We start from the raw sequence: 25924 nt of genomic DNA, 5'->3' as shown, positions 1-25924 counted from the left end.
GTAACTGACAGATTAGTCATTTTGTGTACCGTGTTTATTTGCTTGCTTTTCAAATTGAAAGCTTCTGTAGTCTTTGTATTTGTAAGCTTTCCCAAGTAAGCTCAAAGATAACCTGTCTTAGTTTTTGAGATTTTTTATTTAAAAAAATATATATTTCTAAGAAATTGTTAATAAACTCTCCCATATATTCACAGTTCCATTAAACAGATGAAATGATTCTACATTAGGATCCTTTTATTTGGGAGATATTCACCTGGAAAACCAATCCTGCCATTTGTTTACCTTGTATAATGGTGACGTTCCTCAGGATCTCCCCATGTTGGATATCAACAGCTTTCATCTCTTCCATGACCATTGAAAGGTTGCGAATGTTAAAGTTTAACTGGGCATTGAGCAGGCTAAAATGTTCTCGCAGAAGATCTGTGGTGCTTATCATGAGGCTGACTGTTTTGTTCAGGTAGTAAAGCTCTTCAGCATGTGTGTGGAAGCCCAGTGTGCAAGATAGTCGCACATCATCCAGGTACTTGAGCATGCTGTGGACATGGTTATCAGTGGCATTGATGTTGGTAAAGATTGTGCTGATCTCAATCTCATGGGATGACATACGGCCTTCTAAGGTCTGAAAGTGCTCAGCTGTCCGGTTTTGCATGTATTGAGTATGGTACTGAAAATCATGCATGTTCTCCTCATGGTCATCCAAGAAAGAGGAGACATTGTCCAGCTGCAACTGTAAACTTGTTACTTGGAGTATGAGTTCATGCATACTCTCTGAGTTCTGGCTGATCCTTTGTGAGGCAATTCCTAAATTAGTTTGAACATTCTTCACCAAGTCAGCTGTTTTGGAAGAGGTGGTCCTCAAGCTGCCAAACAGGCGGGTGTAGTTCTGCCACTCAGTCACAATCTTCTGTAGTGTCACGGTCTCCTCATTTGTCTTTCTTTGGACGATCTGGATCCAGTCTGAGGTCTGCCTACTGGTAAAGTTTATCTGCTGCATAGCAATTTCAACATCAAAATGTTCCTGTGTTACCTCCTTAAGTGAGCTGCCTAGCTGAGAAGTCGCAGCCTGCCAGCCCACCACTTGAGCCACAAAGAAGCTCAAACTCTGGTTGGCCTGCTGAACAGCAGAGAAACATCTATCCACTTCCTCAGTGATCTTGCTGCTGGCAGATGAAAGCTGCTGATGGGCTTGTCCAGCTCGATCAAGTAATACATCCTGGGCCAAGAGCTTCTTCTGAATCTCCTCCAGCTCCTTTTGCAATTTGCTAATTTCCTGTCCAAGTTGCCCTGAGTCATGACACAAAGAGCAATTGTCCATTGATTTCTGATCTGAATGAAGGAGCAGAAGCATATCAGTTTAGTTGATAATACTGTTTTAATGCGGAAGTTTAAGCAATAAGTGATTACAGTTCCTTCCCATGAAGGAACATATTAGGAAAATAATGTGCCTGCACAAAAATAAATACATGTTATAGAATCCAGTTTCACTTGTTGCAGAATTTAAGCTAAAGTGATACTGAATAGCTTCCCAGTGTGATTATTTGCAAATCAAATCAGTCCAGGATGCTTGGTCCTTGACACCTGAGGATCATGTAAGCTGTTGTTAAACACAGCTGGAAACTGTAGGTTGGGGATGGCTAACCCAGCATACAAAATACTGGAGGCACTGGTGGCACTGCTTAATTTCTTGCTACAAAGTCCTGATCTGGATCTTGTTTTTCCTCCCATCATTGTAATCTGCTAATACCTAAGAAATGAGAAATGGATCACAGGTCTTTGACATCTAGTCTTATCTGAACTTCAATTACCAAAATGTTGTTGAATAAATGGAAAACAAGTTCTAGCCACCGTGTTTCGAAATTGTTCCTTATGGCAAAACTTAAATATTTTAAGTTATCCCAAGGCTATATGAGTCAATAACACATAAATCCAATTATTCAGTGTAATGCCAAAGATATACAGAAGCTTACTAACTGGATTATTTTTTCCCCATACATAGCCAAGCAGCATGTTATCATATATGACTCCAAATTTCAAGATGAACCCTCCAAAGGAAGAATAAAAAATCTTAACAATGTTGTCTGATCCCAGTTTTCTTATATAAGATAACTACGCCAATTGGAAACTAATTTGTGTCCATGTGACATAATTGTGTATGCATGGATATATACCTCTTGAAAAGTTATAATCCTCATAATGGGAAGGCCAGAACAGCAGCAGAGACTAATAACTACTAATTAAAACCAGTTGTGTGTAAATAAGTTATTTCAGTTGATCCACAACCCTCATATACCATCTAGTCCAGGGGTCTTCAAACTCGGCCCTTTTATGACTCATGGACTTCAACTCCCAGAATTCCTCAGCCAGCATGCCTGGCTGAGGAATTCTGGGAGTTGAAGTCCATGAGTCATAAAAGGGCCGAGTTTGAAGACCTAGTCTCACAAACATCAATGAAACAATCATCATAGAAACATAATTCATGCACACTCCCTTCTTCCAGCAGAAACAGCAAGAAAGAAAAGAAGAAACAGGGTACAAGAGAATGAGAGAAAAAATGTAATTATACTGGAAAGAGAAGAAAAAGGGGAACAAAACTAGATGGAGATAACAAGGCGGGGTGGGGATGGGTGAGCCAGGGAGGTAAAATCCATGAAATTCTACAGAATGTTTATGACTGGATTTAAAAAAAACAGAAAGAAAAAGAGAGAGAACTTATATGTGGGCAAGCAGTCTATCTCAGCAACAGCTTACTTTTTAGGTTAATTTAAAGCAGCAGCTTTATTTGCAATCTTTTGTACCAAATGTCTATGAAGATTCTTAGTCATCCAGGTCATGGTTGTCCCAAAGATGCTTTTTCAAGAAGCAACTGGACTTTCTTGTTATTTTGTACCTCCCTGGCTCCCTGATTCAAGGTTCTGGTAATGGTGTTTAAGGCCCTACATGGCATGGGTCCGGAGTACCTCAGGGAACACCTGCTGCCGGCATCAACTTTCCTCCGCCCTGTGCGCTCCCACATAGAGGGACTCCTCAGGGTGCCACCGATCAGAGAATGTCGATTGGTGGCCCCCAGGGGGAGGTCCTTCTCTGTGGGCGCCCCGGAGCTATGGAATCGGTTGCTGGTTGAGCTCCGGATGGCGCCCGATCTTCGCTCCTTCCGTCGCGATCTGAAGACATTCTTATTCGAACAAGCCGGCCTGGTCTGATGGGGGATGGTTTGGGTTTTTTATTCTCATTTTATTATATGTATTTATTGTTTTTAGCTGGGCACATGTTTAATTCTTTTTTAACTTTTGTATTTTTTGAATTTTTATATATCTGCCCTGTTCACCGCCCTGAGTCCTTCGGGAGAAGGGCGGTATATAAATAAAATTAAATAAAATAAATAAATAAAATAAATACACCCATAACGAAGTCCAGTTGCCTCTTGAGAAAGCACCTTTGGGACAATCTTTCGTACCTTTTGCTTATTCCTTTGTTTCAACAGGTTCTCCTGTTTCCTTATCAACACACAAGGGGAATAAAAGAATGGAAAACAACCCAATGATCCTGACTAGCCTTCTGTGTGAATGTACCTGATCTGGGAATTATAGCAGATGGAAAGGTGTTTAAGTTTTAAACTCCCAGACAGACACAATAGAAACTCCCCACCCAATGAAAACCATTGCTTTGAAAGAGAAAATAAGAGAAAACTTATTCCTTTGTCCATACTGAGGTGGTAGACAGCTTCTGCGTTTTAAGATCAACCATCACAGCCAAGAAATAAGCTGCAGACTAGCTCTTGGTAGAGCAGTCACAAATGCCTTGGAAAAGATATTCAGATGCTATGATGAATACTGTGGACAGCCAAGGAAACAATCAAATGGCTCATCAGACAAATCAACCCAGACTTCTCATCACTTGAGGTACAAATGAGCAGGCTCAAATTACCCTATTTAGGGCACATTATTGCAAAGACCTAGTTTCCAAGAGGAGTAATAATGGAAGAGGAAGCCTACCAGCAAGGTGCATGGACTCAACCACACTTGCAATGAGTGCACTATTGGAAGATCAGGAGGACCGGATAGGCACAGATTATGATGAAGAAAATTTATCTGTATGGTTGCTAAGAATCTACCCCAATCAATCAATTCCCTCCATAACCACAATGGTCCCCAATCTAAACACAACTGCCAGCCAAATCAGTTATGATCCTGGAAGTTGTTAATTTAGCATCATCTGAAGGATCAGAGGCTCTCCAGTTTATAATATAAAAGGAGTCTTGTCTTGTCTTGCATACAGGAGACATCAATGTCAAACCCCTGTAGGCAGTGCTTTTTTTGTAAAAGAAAAAGGTGCCGGAACTCACACATGTCATACAACCCACCTTGCCTATCCTACAAGGTTCCATCCAAAAAAGGTGCCGGAACTCCGTTCTGAGCGTTCTATGAGAAAAAGAGCCCTGCCTGTAGGAACTGAAACACGTACGATATCAGTATGGGAACTAAAACAAATGGAGCTAATTAGAATGTAACATTCCTGTGTTTTGAATGAAAACACCAAAGTGGCAACATTTGCTAAGCACATTGTGCTTTAGATTGCAAGCCGCCCTGAGTCTTCGGAGAAGGATATAAATGGGATTTTTTAAAAAAAACCATCGCTCTTACCTAGTTCCTGAAGATTCTCTTGCACTGACACAATTGTCTTTTCATAATATGTCTGAGTTGAGTTAAATTTATCAGCTATTGATCCCACTTTCTTGAAAACTGCAAAAAAGGCATGAAAAATGAATTAGCATGCAATTGTCTTCAACTCAAGATTACAACTTCACAGTTATTATCAACTGAAGGTAAATAACTGAAGGTTGGGCAGCATTAAAAAATCCAGGATGAAAGAAAACTCCAAGAGATTTTAATTGTGTTTGTTCTTTTCCTGTTGCACCACAAGCCAAACAGTGATGCAAATTTAAATAGGAAAGGGCCAATCCAAAATAACATGTGTAAGATCACCTTAACAATCTTGGCTAGGAGTTTTCAAGTGTCTCTTTTGCTACAAAAGTTACAAATTAATGGCCTTCAATAATGAGGATCTTCCCAGGAAGGAAAATTATGGGATTTGTAATATAACACATTTGAAGAACTAATGTTTGGGAATTCTGTTCCACAAATCAAATGTTAGAGCATTGAGCTTTGGCTGCCTGTTCAAATGTTTACTGTTGTGTCATTTCTTTGCCATTACTAAATTTATAAATCTCTGTTATCTCCTTTCTTGTGATCCCTAGAGTCCCCTCTGAATATAACTGATGAAAGTGTTTTTCTGCCATCTTGATGCACAAAATGTATAATGAAAATTGAAAGTCCAAATAAGTCTAGCACAGCTTTAAAAAATACCCTCAAAGCCATCCATTCCCACACCAAAGTACATCAAAAGTACATCCTTAGCCATCAAAAAGGCCTCTGTCCTTGCTTTAAGATATTATTTTTGATATGCACAACTAAACAAGATCAATATATTGATTTCAGTAAATTGATCTACTGATAGGCAATTGGTAGCTCAAGGAGTATGGTTAATCTTTCATTCTGCAACAGTGTATAACTACTCCTCTCTCTCATACAGACAGATCAGCCCATTTATTTTTATTTCCTTTCTCTTCAAGGGCAGAGTTCCTTCTTCCAGCCAAGTACTAAGTAATGTGGAACGATGTCAAGTTCTCTGGCCAATACATCCCCCCACACCCCAAACATTCCCTTGTCCTGGCCACTGCAAGATTTTCCTGACTCATGTTTAGTTTGCAATTCACCATATCCTTGCGGTTCTTCCAAGCAGCTGCTCATCTGATCCTTACATTCTGTATATCTCCACTGAGGTTTCCTTCTTGTGGATAAGTGTTACCAGTGAGGAACAAAGCTTGAAGGGGATGAAAGTTTATGGAATCAAATCATGAATTTGAGTGTTAAAAATTCAATTTATATAGGTGAAAATATTTTCAGAATATTTCCTAATTAATCAATTTTCCTTGTTATAGGACCACATCCTTCAACCTGATCCCTGGCCTCTTCACATCCTTCTGAACATTTTTGGCTGCAAGAGAGACTGAAACGCTAGACCAGGGGTGTCAAACTGCTGGCCCATGGGCCGGATGCATCATCTGGAAGCCGTGCCCACCCTATTGCTGGCAATGGCAGAACTCTCCCGGTACGTTGCGTGACATCACGTGACATTGCGAGTTTGACATGTCTGCTCTAGACCCTACTGCCATTTTTTTCTTGTTTAAATGGACAAGTCCATCTAGAGACAAAGACTTGAAACTGACCAGCCCATGCTTAGCTTTATGTATCGTAACTGAAAGGATCCATGTTTGCAGGAAGTCTGCCTCCTCCCATCATGTTTTAGAGTAAGATAAAGGTAAAGGTTCCCCCGCACATGCGTGCTAGTCGTTTCCGACTCTAGGGGCCAGTGCTCATCTCCGTTTCAAAGCCGAAGAGCCAGCGCTTGTCCGAGGACGTCTCCATGGTCATGTGGCTGGCATGACTAGACGCCAAAGGCGCACGGAACGCTGTTACCTTCCCACTGTAGTGGTCCCTATTTTTCTACTTGCATTTTTACGTGCTTTCGAACTGCTAGGTTGGCAGAAGCTGGGACGAGTAACAGGCGCTCACTCTGTTACGCAGCACTCGGGATTTGACCCGCCAAACTGCCGACCTTCTGATCGACAAACTCAGCATCCTAACCCACTGAGCCACCACGTCCCTCAATCCACTTTGCTAAATTGGAAACCAGATTGGTCTAGACTTAAGGCACCAGGCTAGAATGTCAGAGATTGTGAGTTCAGGTCCTGTCTTAGCCAGGAAAGCCAGCTTGGGTGATATTGGGCCAGTCCCTCTCTCTCAGCCCAGCCCACCTCACAGGGTTGTTATTGTGGAGAAATGGTAGGTGGAAGGTGCGTTGGATGTGTTCGCAGACTTGAGTTATTTGTAAAAATAATAAAGGTGAGATACAAATAAATAATTAAATAAATCCCTTTCTCAGAGTCCAGTTCTTCAGTACCATATGGATGTTGCCTTTTAAGTGTCACTGAGGTTTCCTGCAGATGCTGCTGGGTATCCTGAATGTTATTCTTTGGGCTTGTATAGGATGACCAGCTCTGGCCTTTAAAAACTTGACAAACATATTATGGCATCTAAGTTAGAGCCTTCTGTGTATCTTATATATAGTCATATAGGGTGACTATATACAAAAAGTATGTACTGTATACAGCTCTTCTAATAAATATCAAGCTGTTTCTGTACTAAAATAATACCAGTGATGTTGACCCTTCTTCTATTGTGTTCATTCTTTCCCTGTCTATTACGTCCTAGATAGAATCTAATATACAAATGAGCTGTTTAGGTTTTTTTATTTCTATCCTCTACATTCCTTGGCTCAAAAGGGGGAAAGATTTCTAATTGGCAGTTGGAATTGGTTCAAACTGAGGGCAAAAGAAAGATAAGACTCTGTAACTATCCCTGGGACAGTTGCATTTTTAGGGTGCAATTTCCACCTAGCCTGTTATCAACACTAGATTGTCCCTTGAAAGGGATATGACTACTCTCTCCATCTTGGGAATGTTTAGGCCATGTTTAGAACCTGGTGGGTTACGTACCTGACTGCTCTTTCAACATAGCCACTTTTGTTCTAGGCTTAACAAGCACTTTTGTTGCAGGGTCCCATTATAGACTGTGAGAGGAATATGCAAACCAGATTGGGATGGTTTTTCATTCTTTCCAAGTCAAAAGAATGTTGAAATAAATTATGCAAATGGTCTCAGGACTTTATATTCATCCACAGAAGAAGCCAGGAAAAGAAAGACTGTATTTGTAAATGGACCCAATCCATTTAGGGCAGGGGTGTCAAACTGCTGGCCTGTGGACCGGATGCGTCATCCGGAAGCCGCACCACCCCACTGCTGGCAATGGCAAAACTCTCCCGATATGTTGCACGATGTCACGTGATGTCGTGAGTTTGACATGTCTGATTTAGTGGCTGCAGAGAATAATAAGGCAGATGAAAACTTTCAAGGAATTCTTTCAGATTACAAGAGAATAGGTCCTGCTGAATGGTGTTTTATTCTAAAAGAAAAAACAAAAAAGCAGTAAGAAAAATGGAAGAAAATTGAGAATGCAGCCCATCTGTTGGGAATCAGGCACCAAACAAGCTCATTATTAGTGGTTTGTCACACAATCAACCAGATGTTCAAACTCGATTTGGCATTTTTTATTCACTTATTGACTCTTTCCTAAGGACCTGGGATAGGCAGATATTGTTTGATGGAATTTACAATTATTATATGGAGGAATCAATAATTCTTTGGCTTAGCACATTGTGAACCCAGCCAACAAAGACTTCTTCAACAAACCATGGAAAAACACATCAACGTTTGAGTGATATATGCAATATATCAACCAGATCAATCTGATATTTGTTTAGTTTCATGTTTTTAAGACCATCTTGCAAATAGATGTATTAAAACATTTTGCCAAAAGGCTTCACAGAAAAGATGAGACTTATTTGCAGATGTTCCAGGCTAAGCAGATGGAATCCAAGCTGGCAGGCAAAGAGGCAGTGGTAAATTGAACACTTCCACCAAAGGACTCACATCTCAAGATTGCCCTTTGCTAGCCAGCTCTTAAAACTGAGTCATCAGATGAGGAGAAAGTGGAACAGGTGCAGGCTAATTGCTAGAAAAAAGACAAGGCTGGACCAAGCAGTACCGGAAGAAAGGAACATGGGAAGAAGGAAGAATTGCTGGATATTTCTTGCCTTCCTCCTTCCAAGGTCCTGGAAATTACTGAAGGAGGATGATTAATGATACCCGAGTTCCTACAGATACGTCCTATCTACAGTATTTAACCCTGTACTTTATGAGTCACAGCACTGCCAGCAGCTACTGGCAGCTAATATTAGAAAGAAATGTGGACTACTAAGGCCTTTTTCTGCTGTTTTGCATGGCTTGAGCTACTATAGGCAGCTGGGGACATGATGAGATGTTTGAGTTACAAGATCATTCCTAGGGCTGGAATGAAGAATATTCTAGCTATCTAGTGGATAAAGTTGCTTGGACTTGCCTGGAGTTGAATAAGCTAGTTATGTTGAGGCAAAATCTTATGTAGTTGGCTAAGATGAGTTTGAACCTGATAACTCCTGAGGAAGCAGGCAAGATTATTAGGGATGCTAACTCAACCACATATTTATTAAATTTATGCCCCTATGTAGTGAGCAGGTAAGAAAATGGCTTATTATAGTCAAAAGACCCAAGAAGAAATCTAACAATTTATGATATTGAGAAACAAATCATTCAGAAAATAGTTTCTTCTTGAAATCACAACAACAGAAACTTGGTTTTTGACAGAGTCATGGATGGGTCTTAACTTGGAGAAGACAAAATTTGTATATATGTTTAAACAGCCTGGTTGAAAAATCAGTAAAGAAGAGAGAAAGGTCTGCTTCAACATAGTAAAATCAAATGCCAAATGTATGTGCTCCATTGACTCTACTTCTGATTTACTACAAGAGTAGAGTCTTTGTGCAAGACCTTGTACAGAGTATATTCTGGAATCTTTCTAACAGGGCATGTGATAGAAAGGCATTCACTGTAATTGTGCCTTTTGCAAAAACAGTCTGATAAATACTATGAGTTATATTAGTTAAATATGAGGCCCATATGTCAATTATTTTAATAATAAATGCCTAAATGAACAGAACAGGATGAATTAAGCTTTAAAAATCAAGTCTTATATTCTAGAGTTTTTGCTTAATTAACGAAACACTGAAATATGGCCCATTAAAAATAGGTGATCTGAAGAGAAGCCAATCTAATTTTCCTGCATACAATTTTAAACCAGGAACTTTTAAGTAAGAGCATCAACAAAGTAAGGAAGTAATCCTAATGTGGAATGGAATGCATATATTTTGAGTGAGAGTTTAGTCCTTGCTTGCAATGAGCTTTGTCCAACGGTGTTTGGTACACTGAGTACTATTAAAAGGAATCTAAAAAAGCAGTCCTGAATATTACAACAGCCCTTGAGATATGTGTATATGAGCCTACTATTAAAAAGTTCTAGTGACTGGAACGTACTATCTATTATCTGAATGAAGAACATTTTGAGAAGATGGTTGGGATGCAGCACTAGAGGAATCTGGAGAAAATGGATTACATAAACACTTCAGTTGTATTTCAAACTGGCCATTGTACATAGATTGGCTTCTTGATGACCTCTGGTACTACCATCTTGGCTCTCCTTGATCTTTCAGCAGATTTCAATATCAAGCATGGTGTCCTTCTGGACTGCCTCTGAGGGTTAAAATTACAATGCATTATGTACACAACAATGGGAAACCACAGATGTCTGTTTTTTAGCTGGTGTTGGCCTTCATATGTTTGAAGTTTTTCCTAAGAACCTAGGGTGTCATCATCAGCAGCAACAGCAACAGCAACAACATATTCCTGGATTCCTAGCTCCTGCTCAAAGAGGCAGTGCTGTGGCTAGGAAGCCTCTCACAAATTCATCTTGTGACTGTTCTTGTATTAGTAAGCTCTCCAGACAGTCATTCAATTCCTGATCATGATTATTGTAGTGCCCTCTACATAAGGCTGCTCTTGGAGGTCACACAGTCGTTTCACTATCAGGTCAAAATGCAGCAGTATGGCTAGTACAGGTAATCCCTGAGTTACGAGTGTTCACTTAACGCTTGTTCAAAGTTACATGATGAGCACCCTAGTGCTTATGAGTGAGTCCTGAAATTACGAATGTTGCTGTACCACGGCAGTCATTCGCCCTTACGAGCAACTGCAGTGCCATTGCAACATTCACCCTAGTAGCTCTCCAGTGGCTCATTTTTGGGCGGCTGCAACCTAGAAAAGGCTTCTGGTGCCCAAATTGGGCTGCGGGGAGGGTTGCGGAAGCATCCCCCGGCCTCAGATCCAGGTGGCAACAGCATGGAAAAAGCCTCCAGAACCAGGATTGGGCCACCGGGGGAGGGGCGGGCCATGGAAGCATACCCTGGCCTCAGATCTAGGCGGCAGCAGGATCCGCAGCAGAGAGGAGAGGGATCTTGTTCAGGTGCATCCAGAGGGGCAGGAAGGGAGGTGGAAGCATGAGGTATCTTAGTAGGTTGGGGAGGCCTTGGGGGCCTGTTCCATCACTAGGCCCTCCATGGCCTTCCCCACCCTGAGATATCTCATGTTCACTTAACATCTTAATGTCTTATCGTACATCTTAACAAGCAAGGGAGTGATCTTGTTTGAGGTACAAAATTCACTGTATGAGTTTATGAGTGACAAGTGGAATGGGCAGGCTCCATTACACTCGTAACTCGAGGACTACCTGTAATGAACATACCTGTCAGGTGCAATTCAAGGTGCTGATTATAACTAACGGGAACACAGTACTGGGCCTTCTCTGTCAACGTACCTGGACTCTGGATTCCTCCAAATATTAGTATGAGAGATTAATTAGATTGCCTTCATTTAAAAAGGTCATTAAAATATATTTTTCCCTAGGCCTTGAGCTAAGATGGGTGATAAGCCTTTCATTAGACTTTCATGTAATGAACTGGATGGTTGTCTCTTCAGTCAACTTTTGTCTTCTTTCTGCTTTGTTTATATTGGTTTATATTGTTTTTACTACCGTAAGCTGCCTAGCATCATCATGAAGCTAGGTGGCCTAATAAAAACATAGGCAAAAAATGAGTAGTCCCTTACTTACCTAAAGCTGCCAGCACCACCACTGCCATTACCAGCAAGACAACAAAGACATACAACACTTTCACAGATGTCTGTAGAGTTAGGTTTTTCTCACACTGGCTGCAGTTGGTCCTCATCCGGCCTGCAAGGGATGAAGTACATATGGAGAACCTAGTATATCTAGGGCTGAGTTCAGCTTCTGATTTCATTCATATGATTCAGGTTTTTGGAATATACCCCAAAGAGAAGGGACTGTGAGAGCAGAGACTGAATGAAAACGGAACATAGTCCTCAAGAGTGGAAGGGAGGTTTTGGAGAACCCAAGTAGAGTTTTCCAATATTTCCTGGCCCTGGAATGAAATGGAAAAAGAAGGACAATGAGGGAGGAGACAACCCAGCCAGGCTTAACTTGCTCTTACCATTTGGTCTGTATCTGAAGGAAGGCATTTCGTCGTCTTCTCCAGGAAGGTCTTCTTCTAAAATAAAAAAGTAAATTAAAAAATATGTTTTAAGTATCAACAATTGCCAAAAAGCACTGCTACATTTTGTCTAAACCTGTTATATTTGGCTTTTATCAAACGTCCTTTTGAGTTCTTTGGGTAAAGAGGTTTTACTAAATAATGCAGGTGCCTCCTACAGACGTATAGTGCTATTAGAAACAGATAGCAAGAGCATGTCTTGGGAAACAATGAGAGGGTTATGCAGAATTCAAATTCAAACCACAAAAACAGAAGTTGCTCTTTAGTTACGGCTTCCCAATAACAATTAAGGTCCATGTCTGCACACTTGTTCCTTTCCAAAAAAATGTAAATACTGTCCTCCTTCTCTGATCAGGTGCTCTTTAGATTACAGCTGCCCATAATTTTCTGGTAAGCAATTGGCCTATCTCCAAGGTTGATAGTCTGACACATCTGAAGAAACCAAGTTGACTTCAGTGCGTCTTATTTTAACTTAGTTTGACATCTTGTAATCTTTAGTGACAATTTCATCCTCTCAGTGCCAGAACAGAAGGTCTACATTCAAGAGGAAGTTATCACCATCTTACGGGTATGCTGTGCCATGCAGAAAGTAAAATATATTTTGCTGTGGCAGAGGAACAACAAGGGGAAATCTCTTCCACAGAACCTCTCTTTGATATCAGAACTTGTGCCTAGATTAGGCTAAAAGGGGGATGTGTTGTTTAGCACATTATGGGAAAATCTTGTCTTAACATACTGGGTTAATTAGGAACATGCTTGTCTGAGCATATCATGTTATGTGAACACAACAAATGGCTTTGGTAATCTGATATGGGATTAAGCATGTCATATGATTGAAACTCAACATTAAGAAAACAATTAAGAAAACCAAGATCATGGCATTCAGCCCTCTCAATTCCTGGCAAATAGATGGGGAAGAAATGGAGGTAGTGACAGATTTTATTTTCCTGGGCTCCAAAATCACCGCAGATGGGGACTGCAGCCAAGAAATTAAAAGATGCTTGCTCCTGGGGAGGAAAGCTATGGCAAATCTAGACAGCACACTAAAAATCAGAGACATCACCCTGTCAACAAAAGTGCATATAGTCAAGGCTATGGTCTTCCCAGTTGCAATGTATGGCTGTGAAAGTTGGACCATAAAAAAGGTTGAGCACCAAAGAATTGAGGCCTTTGAACTGTGGTGCTGGAAAAGACTCCTGCGAGTCCCTTGGACTGCAAGGCGATCAAACCGGTCAGTCCTAGAGGAGATCAACCCTGACTGCTCTTTAGAAGGCCAGATCCTGAAGTTGAAACTCAAATACTTTGGCCACCTAATGAGAAGGAAGGACTCACTGGAGAAGAGCCTAATGCTGGTAAAGACTGAGGGCAAGAGAAGAAGGAGACAACAGAGAATGAGGTGGCTGGATGGAGTCACTGAAGCAGTAGGCGTGAGCTTAAATAGGTTCCAGAAGATGACAGAGGACAGGAAGGCCTGGAAGAACGTTATCCATGCGGTCGCGATGGGCTGGACATGACTTTGCAACTAACAACAACATGAGCCTTGAGCATACATTGTAGAGAGGAACAGAAAACTGGGAGGTCAAGTTGCGTGGAAGGGAACAGGTGACTGGCTGATTGGCTGGCTACTCCCCTATGTAGAAGTATCTTATGCTGCAATGTTATATTGCTGGTCTCATTTATCAGAATCTTAAAACCACTGAAAAAAGAATACAAGGCTAAGACTATCAACAACTAGCTCGTCACAGCTTTTAAACTGGCCTCTATGATATACAATACCAAATCATAGGGACAGATATGCCAAATAATGAGAGAGCATCACTTTCTCCATGCTCCTCTTGCACAATTGTTGGCTACTGTTGTAGAGCCAGTTCAATTTGGCACAGGATTATCAAAATGCAACTATGTCTTAATATATCTATGCAACCTACTGATTTCCATTAGGGTTACTAGTGGATTGTTGCATTAATACATGCTCAGACATTTATTCATACGTACATACTGTATACTTGCCTTCTGCCCTCTTTCCCAGTGACTGTGTTTGATGTTGGGTAGGGAAGGAGCAGCTTTTCTCCCTTCCTAAAGTCATTTCACACAGTAACAATTTCATGATGCTGTTTACAAGGTGGACATGCCGACATGCCAACATGCCTGTCATATGCATGTGTAATTACATATTTGTAAGATGTTGGTCAGAAACCCTATTCAGCATAGTGTATTAATTACTGCTTGGCATTACAAATAGATTAAAGATGGAGATTTTGGATCAAAAATAGAGACCTGAACACTGTTTTAGCCTTTAATACATCATAAAAATAGACAGGCCATTGTAACATAATTTGTTTACTGAGCAAGAAGGTCTTGAGAAACATGGTGAACTGGAAAGGAAAATGATGTAAACTGCTTACACCCAGCAGAGGCACCAAAGGTGATGGATGAATGGATAGAGACTGGGTGGGACCCTAGATCCACATAACAACAAGGATCAGCCTAGAGAAAAGAGTGCAAGGACAGTGTCAGAATAAGCCAGATCGAGGACCCAGATGGCCCAAGAGAGACATTAGTATAATGCTCATGTAACTTGAGGATCCTGACCAGTCAGAAGTGCCAGTTTATCTTAAGCAGTTATCATTGGGAAAGCGGGATCATCAGAGCCTAGAAAAAAGAACAAAAGCAACAACCCAAGAAGAATTTTTAGATGAATTAAGTTGCTGAATCTGCATTCTATTCCTCTCACTCTGTTTATCTGCCTCTGCAATCTTCTATTCTCTAGCTGGAATCACCATCTAATTGGATGAAGCAACATTAGTTGGGAAAACATCCTTTGTATGCTTTTAGATTGTAACATCTATTGTATTATGAGCCTTGCCTGAATAACTTCGTAGTATTTTGCTTGGTTGCCAATTTAATTTATAGTATAAAGGGCATGGACATCTTTTTCACATTGTTGTGCTTTACTCTCTCCTGAGGTTCATCAGAGAAAGACTTATACGCTGAAACGGAGAATGTGTTTGAGAATTCAAAGTAGCTGCTAAAAAGAAGTTGTTTTGTGTGAAATACTTCCCCAAAAAACCTGGAGTATATTTCTGTGAGCCTCTTAACAGAGTCAAAACACTAGTTTTGCTGATTTGCTGTTTTGTGTGAATTCAGTGGCCTTGTCTGAACTGCCATCCTGAGCTTCAGACTTGCTTTGCTAGATGACAGCCTGTCATAGACTATGCAGAAAGAACAGGAAAGGGAAATTTAACTGGGGAACCTTTGCACACAAACTTCAGCTCTGGCTTTGCTGTACTGTAACGACTTTTAGTAGAAGAAAATCTTTCGCACAAATGGAGTCAAGGGTCTTTCTTTCCTAAGAAACCAACTTGGTGTGGGTATAACAGGCCTAAACGCCCCCTTCCAAGGAAGACTTTTTCACTTCCTTGAATATATATATATATATATTTTCTGAGCATAAGAAGTCATGTGTTGGTACTGTTCATCCCAAGCATGTGAAATGAATGCATGGATGGGAACTGTTCCTAGAAGCTGACTAAGCAATAAACCCAAGCAGATCTTGTAGCCTCCCAGAACCAAGAGAAACATTTCTCTTAAATATGTAACACTTCCAGTGGATCACTCAGAAGCAAAGTTAAATCTCTGCACCTTCAAGGTATCTGATCAGGATGCTTATTTCCCTATTGTTGATTGTGTACTGTTGTTGGGAAACTATCCTCTGCCATCTGCCGCTGATTAGTTGGACAACAGGGGACAGTGAGTGGTCTTCCCACTTGGTATGACTGAATATAACTGCGAGCTATTCATGTTCCTTGACAATTTCTAATAGTGCAACCTGTGTGATCCTTAAATGCATCTCAGCATTCTTTGATTGCATGTAGAACCTTTTCAAGCTGTAATTAGATTTGCTTTGCCCCAATTTCAAGAAATTTCTCTAGCCTATGTTTAAATCCACCATTTTATTGGTTCTCTTTTCCTTTTTATTGCAATATTTTATTTTTATTGCTACGATTTCATGTATTTGTTTTTCCACCGTTAATAGTTTCTCTGGCTATTCTTGGAGAGTTTGTGTTGCTAAATATTATCAGATGTATTTTTGAGTACATGTGGACTAGATTGCTCTGGAAAACAATGACTTTAATGGGGTCTGCCCAGCCCGTAGTTGGGGTGTACCACAAAGATTTCCTGTACCCCACTAAAATTTTGTAGTTAATTGGTGTAACCTAGGATGGCTCAACCCCATTCTTTGGCAGCCCTACAAGACTTTTAGACAACAAATGGGCCTGATCTACCATTTATAAATAGCTCTATCAAGTCACCAAGAATTTTCTGGGCTTTTATATCGGTCCAAACTTTTCAATCTGTTTGTGCTTTTAGTATCTTGCCAAGACCCAATATTCTTAAGGTTTCTTGCCAAATGTTTTGGAAAAGACCAATAAACAAGATTCATGGGGGAATGAGTTCTCCTTTAGTTTTCCTGTTTTTGTTTTCTTTTTCTGGATGAGGAATCAATGTTATATGGATACTGTGGTTAACCTAAGAGACTAAGATACACCAGGGATTTCTTTGCCAGCCACAGGCTAGGCAAGTTGACAGAAAAATCACATATTTGGCAGTGACTCTGGCCATCAAAGATAAAGACAAATGACAAAATGTAAGACTTGATGGAGCTGGCACTCTGCCGGTGGTGGGAATCCCCTGGGCAACTTATCTTACATACATAGCAGGATATCCAGCGCTGGACTGACATCATTCTTTTTACTATGTTTAATGGGACACTTTCCACTTTCTAAAATTTATTAAGCTGAATTGTTTTTATAACTCAGTCATCTTACCAAAATTAAAGTTTTTTTTAATGTCAGTCTTTTTAAAAAATTATTTCAAAATCACTGGGTATATGTATTGCTGACCTTATAAAAGTGGTCAACAGTGTTGTGATTCAGGGTCAGCCTGTGGGTTCGGCAGTTGGGTCGGACAATTCAGAGGAGGAGGAGGAGGGGGGTTTTGGAGAGCCTGCAAAGGACAGTTCTGAGGCTTCGCAGAACTCTCAGCCAAGCCCCTCCCATCTGGTTACTACGCAGACCCAGCTGTGTGAGCCTGAAAGCGTGGATGAAGATGAACCACAGCTGGCCCTGTTCAAGGACGCCCGACACAGGAGGCAGTCAATCAGGAGTAAAGAGAGGAAGGCAATGGGGTACCTCAGAAGGAGGCAGAGAGAAGCCACGCCTTGAACTGTTTAAAAGGGGAATGTGTGGGAGGGCTGGTTTGCTGAAGGCAACCGTTTGAATAGCTCCTGTTTTGTGGTTCGTGTTTTGTTCAGTTTGCTCTGTTTTGTGTCAATAAATTTGGCAGGCTTAGTTCCAGCCTTTTGTAAAGGGGTTGTCCCTGCCTTTTCTGCAGGGCCGGTAGTAGGCTGGAACAGAAGAAACAGATGCTTTCCACAACAGGCTTTTCCTTGTTAAAATGAATGATTTTGTAAACGTGCATGCTTATTCAACTCTCAGAAGCAACACCAGAAGAAAAAGAAATGTATTTTTAGAATTGTTGCATTGGTGTGGACTTGGGGAAAGCCTGACTAGAGTGCAATGCCAAACCCAATTTGGAAATACAATGTCCATGGATGTATTTAATAACCATGGAAAGTTTAATTATAATAGTGTTTCAATTTCAGCTTTACATGGGGCATGGTGGTGGTGGGGAGGGCCAGCAGGATGTGACTTTCCCAACACACTCTAAATAATTCATGCTAAAAGCAAAATTTATGCTGAATTGAAGGCAATAGTCAGACCTGGCCCTTGGTTACTTAGTTTCTTAAGACATGGTGTTACATCACAACATATTGAAGAAGATAATCATGGAAGAAATCTCAAAAATCAATTTAAGTTTTTGATCTCTACTGGTTTATCATACACTCTTCATCTCAGACTGCTACTCCAAAAAAATCTTCAGGGTAGCAGAGATATAGTTCAGAGTAGGGAGATCTTGTCTTGAAGTGACCTTATTCTGGAGATCAAATATTTGGCTTACTCTGGCTCCACAATCAGACAACTTGAGAAAAGCAGTGGAAGGATACTGTCAAGTGGACTAGGCCTTCCTATATTTATTTAATTTTCTCATACATGCAAGCGGTTCTCTGAGAATTACTCCCTTATGTCAACAGAAAATTGTCACTGGGCAGCATGCCAACATTGAGAATTGCATAAAAATAGTCTGGTGCTGAAAGCTTTATTTATGATTGCATTTGTGTGTTTTCTTTAAAGGCAAATGTACTATTGGACCATGTTCCATGTTAATGGAAGAATAGACACAAATAGCATAAAATAGTCTGAATCCTGGTAAAAGCCTAGGACTGTAGTGCAAAACTTTTAAAAATATGATGCTGAATAGATTCCTGATAGAGTATTACATGGACATTCTAAGAGTAGGCAATGGATGTAATTGAAGGGATATGCTGTTATGTAGATCTGGTTGAACTGAATGGGAATCAGGTAGGACTTTTTTTGCAATTATTCTCTATAGTGGAAGAGCTTGTCAGCTATCCACTATATAGTTATAAATTTAATCATTTTTAGGGAATTCTCTTCTAGTCTTTTGCAGAAATGGAATCATTCCTGTTAATTAAGCTAGAATTTAGAGCAGACTATCCCAGCTCATGTCTCTTGGACCAGAATGCCAACAATCCCCAGCTAAGTTGGGAAATTTGGGAGACAGGTTGAGAAAAGCTACAGTAGAAACTTCAAAGAACTTCAAAGAAGCAGCTACTCTAGCACCTCAGCAAATATCAAATTGACCCCTTCTTGCATACTGGGAAATTCAGCTTGCTAGCAGGATTTCTGTGATTACCTGAGCCCTGTTTTTTAAAAATGAAAATAAAAAGTTTGTGCTATCCATTCATTAATCCTGAAGGCTAAAACTAGCAATCATCCCGTTTCTAAAGAAGAAGCCAACTCCTTTCTTTTGGCACTTTAAAAACATTGCTCACCTTAAACATAGAGTGGTCTCTTGCAATATTATTATCATGCAGAAAGATGGATTGTGCAACACAGACATGAAACAAAAGCGGAGTTAAATGCAGAGTCTACTCTGCAATGTTTTGCAAAGTGTACAATGCAAGCAAAAGTGCTATTCATTGCACTCTGGGGGTATTTCATGTTCTTTCTCCCAGGCTCCAAAAGCTTTATCATTGAGGCTTAGATGCCAGGTATATTCATCTTGATGTTTCCATAACAAAGATTCAGTATGGTAAGTTAAGTTGCTTCTTCACCTAGCCACACTACAAAGGATGTTGGAGTAGAGCCAAGGAATAGTATTATTATGTCTAGTCTCAAACAGAATGGCCCAAGGGCTGAATATTGCCCTTCTGCAAATGCAGAAATATGCTGTTTCTTTAGCATGGTAGGACTAAAAATTATTTCTGCATTATGGGAGGTATGGAAGGGGGAATAAGGTGTCAAGGAGCTAAGCCCTGAATGGGTCCAAGCCTCACCCATTTTTTAATGTTTGTTGTTTGGAATGCTGTGCAAATCCTTGGGCTGATGAAAGTTGTGTGTTCCTGAGATAAGGACTCAGGAGACCCAGATTGAAGTCACCCCTTGGTCAAAGAACTCACAGGATGACTTTTGGTCAGTTGCTCACATTTAGCCCTACTACTAAATAAAATTAAGGAAGGTCCTCTTGTAGTTCTTAGAGGTGTATATAAATACAATGAATGAATAAACAAGTAAATAAGAGAATATTTGGATCACACCCAACTGCACTGTATTTGAAAGCTGTGCCATCAGCCATTTCTGCAAGAGAGGAGAATCTAGGAAGCAACTTCTGAATTGCCTTTGGTATTCCCTTAGAAATGACCACAAAATTGGTGTTGGAAAACCATTTCCACCAGAGTAAGATTTTCAGCTTGGAGCCATAACTGTTTCTTTGAGGCTTCGCTTTCTTCCTTGAAGTGCTGGGCTTGACTCCTTGTTCTGCAGTCTGTTAGTGGACCTGGGAGAGTAGCATTTGGCCGGCTTCCAGCTTTGGGATTCTTGACTCTGGTTCAGTTGTGGAATTGGCATCAAAGAAGTCCCCTCCATTCCTGACCCAAGATGTTCCCCCATCATGCATTCTCCTTTCCAATCATCTTCCTTTCTCTGTTCTCTTTGGTGCTTTTGAACAAGACTTTTTATCATTCCCTGTCTTAGTCACAGAATTGTGCGGATAGATACTATCTTCCACACCACCCAGAAAACTATGTTTTGTGTTTTCTCATTGCTTCTTTCATTTCCCCCTCCCATTTAAAGAGGAAAACACGGCATAATGAAAACCAGTTTTTGGTTGCTAATGTTGAGAGAACCTGCTCTGGGGGGACAGAATATTTACAGATTCATTATTTATTGTAAGACCTCATAACAGCATATGTGGGAGATTCCTCTAGATTTATCACCACAACCCTTATAACATGTGGGGTTGAATCAGTGTGTGTGACTGGCCCCAAATCATCCAGTAACTCCATGACTGAGGGAAGATGTAAATCTGCTTTTCTTAATTACTAGCCTATAATTAGATTATAGCAAGACTTTTCAGAGCTGCCTCAGTCCAGATTACAAAGAAGAGGCCAACTTTTCCTTCAACAAAATGATTCTTAATAAATCAACCATTATTACACCTTAGCCTACCAGGACAGGATGTCAGGATATGCTTTGGATCCCATTGACTAGGGAAATACATCTGGTGGGACCATGAAAAAGGGCCTTCTCAGAGATGTCTCCTTCTTCTTGGACCCTCATTCCTGCTAAGGCATCTATTTTGTTGCTTTTCCAAAAGGCCCTAAAATGTGGTTTTGTCAGAGGGCCTGGTGACCACAAATGAAGATGGAGCCACCAAGTGGTTGATTTGATTGTGGTTGTTGCTGCTATGGGGTAGTGGGGTGGGATTTTTATGTGGTGGATTTTTAAATGTTGTAAGTTGCATGGAATCAACTATGCATGAATTGGACAGCCACATAAAATTGTTTAATAAATAAATAATAAACTCATTCTTCCTGCCCCAAATATTGATCACTATTGCCATCAGCACAGGTCATTTAGCCAAATATCTAGAAAGGAAACCATTCTGGTAAGAAAGTCAAGTTCAGTATAATCTGTCAATCAAAGATGGAGGTGGGGAAGGCTTTCTCTAGCCCAGGGGTAGGCAACCTTGGCTCTTTTATGACTCATGGACTTCAACTATGAAGTCAGCTATGCTGATTCAGGAATTCTGGGAGTTGAAGTCCATGAGTCATAAAAGAGCTGAGGTTGCCTACCCCTGCTCTAGCCAAAAGCTCTGTATGTAAAACAAAAACCAAGCCACCAAGGCCATCGTTGAGAAATATTAAAAGCTGAGGAGAAAGGAATAAGGATGGAATTTTCTTTTCCAGACTGCATGAGAGGCAAAGACTAATATGGTGGGATCTCCAGCTTGAGTGGTGAAAAGTGTGACGAAGGGATGAGCTTAGAATCCTTGCAGAGCAGGAAGAAACATAGATCTTATCTCCACGAGTAACCCTGAAACTGTTATCTGGCTGTTCCTAAGAGAATGCAGTTAGTTTGGCAAGATTCTTGTAAATAGGCATGCAGAAATAAAGAAGTAACTTTGATAAGTTTGTGGTGTCTTTCTGGTTCCTTGTGTCTGACAAAGAAAAAAGAGCAACTGCCTTCTGAAAGAACTAGCACCCAGAGGCTGCAATTTGATTTATCAACCTTCCCTTAATGATGATGATACCTTCCAAATGTGTGGATCATCACCTCTCATAATTTCCAGCTAGCATGACCAGGCTGGGAAAAGTTGTCTTAGGTGAAGGATAGTTTCGGGAAAACAAGATTTAGTACATATTCTGAATTCAACCAGTTCAAAAAAAACAACTTGTGATACTTGCAACAGTCCAGGACTTTCAGAACAGGAAGAGTTGGAAACATCAGCTTTCTCATTTTAATTGCACCATTATGAACATTGGTATTAAATGAATCATTTAGCCAACTGGAGGGGGAATGGAACCCTTTAATCAGTTTTTGTGGAAGTTTGAAATCTGAACTGTACTTTTGATCTCTGAAATGGGACCAGGAAGACGGGTGGAGGAGGGAACATCCTGAGGCCCTGAGGCAAAAAAATTGCTATGGTTTTAACTGGCCTCTTCAAGCGGATGTGTTAGGACTTTGGGTAATCCCACACCCCTTCATGCCAGCCACTCATTCCCCCCGCTCCCCCGGTTTCCCTTTTTTTAAAATTTTTCTCAGATTTCTTCTTCCTCATTCACCATATAGCGATTGTTCCTGTGCACCAGATTTTAAAAAGATTCAAAGAAACTGGAAGAGGCATAGGAAATGGTAAGCAGAATGATCAAAAGAAAATAAAATTGGGACATTTATAGCCTTCTGTCTTTGGACAACGCTGGCTCCCTCAGCCAAGCAATGGAGATGAGCATCGTGCCTTAAGAGTCAGACACGACTGACAGGGAAACCTTTACTTTTAAATGACGACAGAAAGGGATCTGAGTACCTGAAAGGGTGGGGGGCAGAGGCAGCAGGGTGACACACTGAACATGGTCAAGAGGTTTTCATGTGGGTTATAATCCTATACAAGCCAAAGGGGAAATGGTGAAATAATCCTATTGTGATGGTAGCTATACCGATCCTCCACACAAGATGTCTGTTTTGAAAGACCGACTACCAGCCGCAAGGGAGGGCTGTTGCCTGTATGATATATGAAAGCTGTTCTTTGTGGGAGATACGAGTTGCCAGTGTTGGGAAAAAAATACTGGGTTACAAGGATTGTGGTCAAATCTGGCAGGGCTATTACTACTTTATGTGATCGTGCATATTTCCCACTCATTTCAGTTGAGGTTAAGGAGAACATTCAATTGCATCCCTCGGCAGTCCTCCTCCCCACTCCTCCCCCCCCCCGCTGTGCTTTTCAGATATTTGACAACTTGCATCACTAGGCAATATGTCCACTGGCTTAATATAAATTCTCTCTGTCCTATAGCAAAGAATGCGAAGATTGTAAATAAAATTGCGAGGCACCATGTATTACACACAAACACAAGTTCTCATAAGGCAGGGGTGTCAAACTGCTGGCCCGCAGCCCCGTTTCATCATACCGAAGCTGTGCCCACCCTATTCCCGGCAATGCAAAAAGAGTTGCGACATGTCACATGATGTGGCAAGTTTGACACCCGTGTCATAAGGTATCTACTGTTTTCAACTGCTTCTGCTCATTATAGGAAGTATTTCCAACTAGTGTTGGTAGGGAAGGAAACATAGCTTCTTTGGGTACATCAGTATAGAGAAGCTCAGAGTCTGACCCTCTAGTACTATTAGCACCTCCATGAAACTTTTGGGAGAGGTCATTCATTATTCTGGAGTTTGGGTGAGCATCAATATACTGATGACCCATCTATTGCTTTGGATGAGGTCACACTTCCCTAAAAGGTCAGGTGTTTCTGCTAGAGTAGCAAGTAAGGGTACTGCCAGAAGAGCTTTCGACCAGCTTCAGCTGGTTTGATCATTGTGTCCTCTCCTGGACTAGGAGAGAAAAACAAAGACACCCTTATCAGATTATCCTAATTTTCTCTAGGTGGGGGCTACCACTGAAGAGCCTTGGTGGAGCAGTGGGCTAATGCCTCCTTAAGTAACACCAGCTGCCTGCAATTAGTGCAGGTTCGCATCCCACCAGGCTCAAGGTTGACTCAGCCTTCCATCCTTCCGAGGTAGGTAAAATGAGGACCCAGATTGTTGGGGGCAATTAAGCTGACTTTGTAATAATGCCGCTTGGGGGGGTGTATGAAAGCCCTAATAAGCAGGCATATACATAGAATGAAGGCTACTGCTAAGCTTGTAAGCTGCCCTGAGTCTTCGGAGAAGGGCGGGATATAAATGGAATTAAAATAAAATAAATAAATAAAATAAATAAATAAATTGGAAGCTACAGCTGAAACAGAATACAGCTATTGCCTTCTTGCAGGTCAGTGTCAGCTTATTTTGTGGCTGCTGCACTAATTGACAGTAGGAATCTGGGCTCAATTCAAGATGCTGGATGCTGTTGTTATTCACCAGGTAGAATATGCTCATCCTACACTGTTCTAGCCAGGAAAGGCTGTTGTAGGTATTCACCCCTCAAAAGCTCAAGTAGGTTGGGACCTGGGCTGGGAGTGACTTTTTCAGTGACAGTCCCCACACTGCAGAACAGCTTGTCTCACGAGGGCAGATTAACGCCAATCCTTTTATCCTTCAAGAAATTGACTGAAACACTCCTCTTCCATAAAGCATTCAAGATGAAGACTTTCACTTGGAGAACAACAACGATTGTATTTTTCATGGTATCTTTTGTAATAGGATGTTTTTGATGTTTTAACATTATAACCAATCTTGAATCTGATGAATAGGTGGAACAGTGTATAGTTAAGAAATATCCCTGGTTGTCTCCAATTGTCAATAGGCCACTGTTTGGGATAATTGTGGTCCTATCTTGCTTCCTTAGTCTTTGCTATTGACATGACAAGTTTAATCTGAATCCAGAAGTAACTCATTTTCTGAATTTACACAGTATATTAAAGCAGTCATTCACCAGACGAAACGGAGTGCGTATGAAGCACCGAAGTCTACTCAAGGTTATTCTTCAACATGCTCAATATATGTTGTGCCAAAGCATCTGCAAAAAGTTTCTACATGACTTAAAATCCGGTCTGGTTAAAAGTTAGGTGGGAAGGTAGCCACAGTAGTTCCCAAGACAACAGCCCATTTCCCCTCCTCTGCCTGACCTACAGCAGCCCCAGGGGGCGGCTGGGTGTTTTTTCTAGACTGGAGGACCGGGGTGAGGCAGAGCCATTTGATGGGGCAGCTGCCTTGTTCCTCTCGCCCTCCTCAGTCCGAAACTCACCTTTCATTCTCCTCCCGTCGGCAGTCCCGCTCGGTCCGACCTGAGCCCGGGAAAACAAACAGCGAGAGGCTGACGCTTCGACCTCATGGGAGTAGGCCCTAGGGGCCGAAAGGAGGCAGCCGGGGGACTCTCATCCGAAACGAGGGCTGCGGTCCTTGGATGGCCGGGACGCAACGCCACCGCCGAAACCCAAAGAACCCGCCGTTCAAACTTGCTGCTTTCTGGGCGGGGGCGGGATGGGGATGGGAAGGCGGCGGGAGGTGCCCGCCCTTCAGTGCTCGGCGGCGGCGTGCCGTCTCTTCACGAGCATCCCTTGCTTCCCTGAGCGCCGTTTAGCACACCGGCAGCATGTTGTCCGCCACGCTCCCTCCTTCTCTCGCTCTGTTCCTTGGGCCGGAGCCCAAACAAACTTCCTTCAAATTTCCACAACAGGACGAGTGGCTTCTCTACGTGCCAGCTGCCTCCTCCTCCAGCTCTCTCTCTCCCCCTCTCGCCCCCATAGACGCTGCCCCCAAATCTAGGGTGGGCGGGCCGGGAAAGGAGTGCGAGGCGAGGAGGCTTTTTGGAGCCCTGCCGAAATATGCGCTGTCCCTCCCACCCACCTCTAATTGCTAACAAATGTCCTCTGACTCAGCGTTTCCCAACCTTAGGAACTTGAAGATGCGTGGACTTCAACTCCCAGAATTCCCCAGCCAGCATAGCTGGCTGGGGAATTCTGGGAGTTGAAGTCCACGCATCTTCAAGTTCCTAAGGTTGGGAAACGCTGCTCTGACTGACACGGGTGAGCAAGGAAGGGCAAGAACGGGCCGGGGGGGGGCTGTTGGGGAGAGGGATAGAGAAAAAAGGCAAGCAGGTGGTCGAT

At 41.6% G+C, this 25924-nt stretch overlaps 1 protein-coding gene across 1 annotated transcript in view; it reads right to left on the bottom strand.

Moving 5' to 3' along the window:
• Positions 1-25398, bottom strand: part of SCARA3 (scavenger receptor class A member 3) — a 31944-nt gene extending 6546 nt beyond the window's left edge. Inside the window, exons 1-5 of the mRNA XM_083360704.1 lie at positions 25063-25398; positions 12115-12171; positions 11718-11837; positions 4641-4739; positions 283-1326 (exon numbers count right to left, since the gene is read on the bottom strand). Of these exons, the coding sequence (XP_083216830.1) occupies positions 283-1326; positions 4641-4739; positions 11718-11837; positions 12115-12171; positions 25063-25069 (1327 nt within the window). The 5' untranslated portion in view covers positions 25070-25398. The remainder of the gene's footprint in view (positions 1-282; positions 1327-4640; positions 4740-11717; positions 11838-12114; positions 12172-25062) is intronic.
• Positions 25399-25924: the final 526 nt, after the last annotated feature.

This window comes from Vipera ursinii, assembly GCF_947247035.1.
Source record: "Vipera ursinii genome assembly, chromosome: 1".
NCBI classification, from domain to species: Eukaryota; Metazoa; Chordata; class Lepidosauria; order Squamata; family Viperidae; genus Vipera; species Vipera ursinii.
Note: the sequence above shows the minus strand (reverse complement) of the source record. Positions and strands in the feature narration are given on the sequence as shown.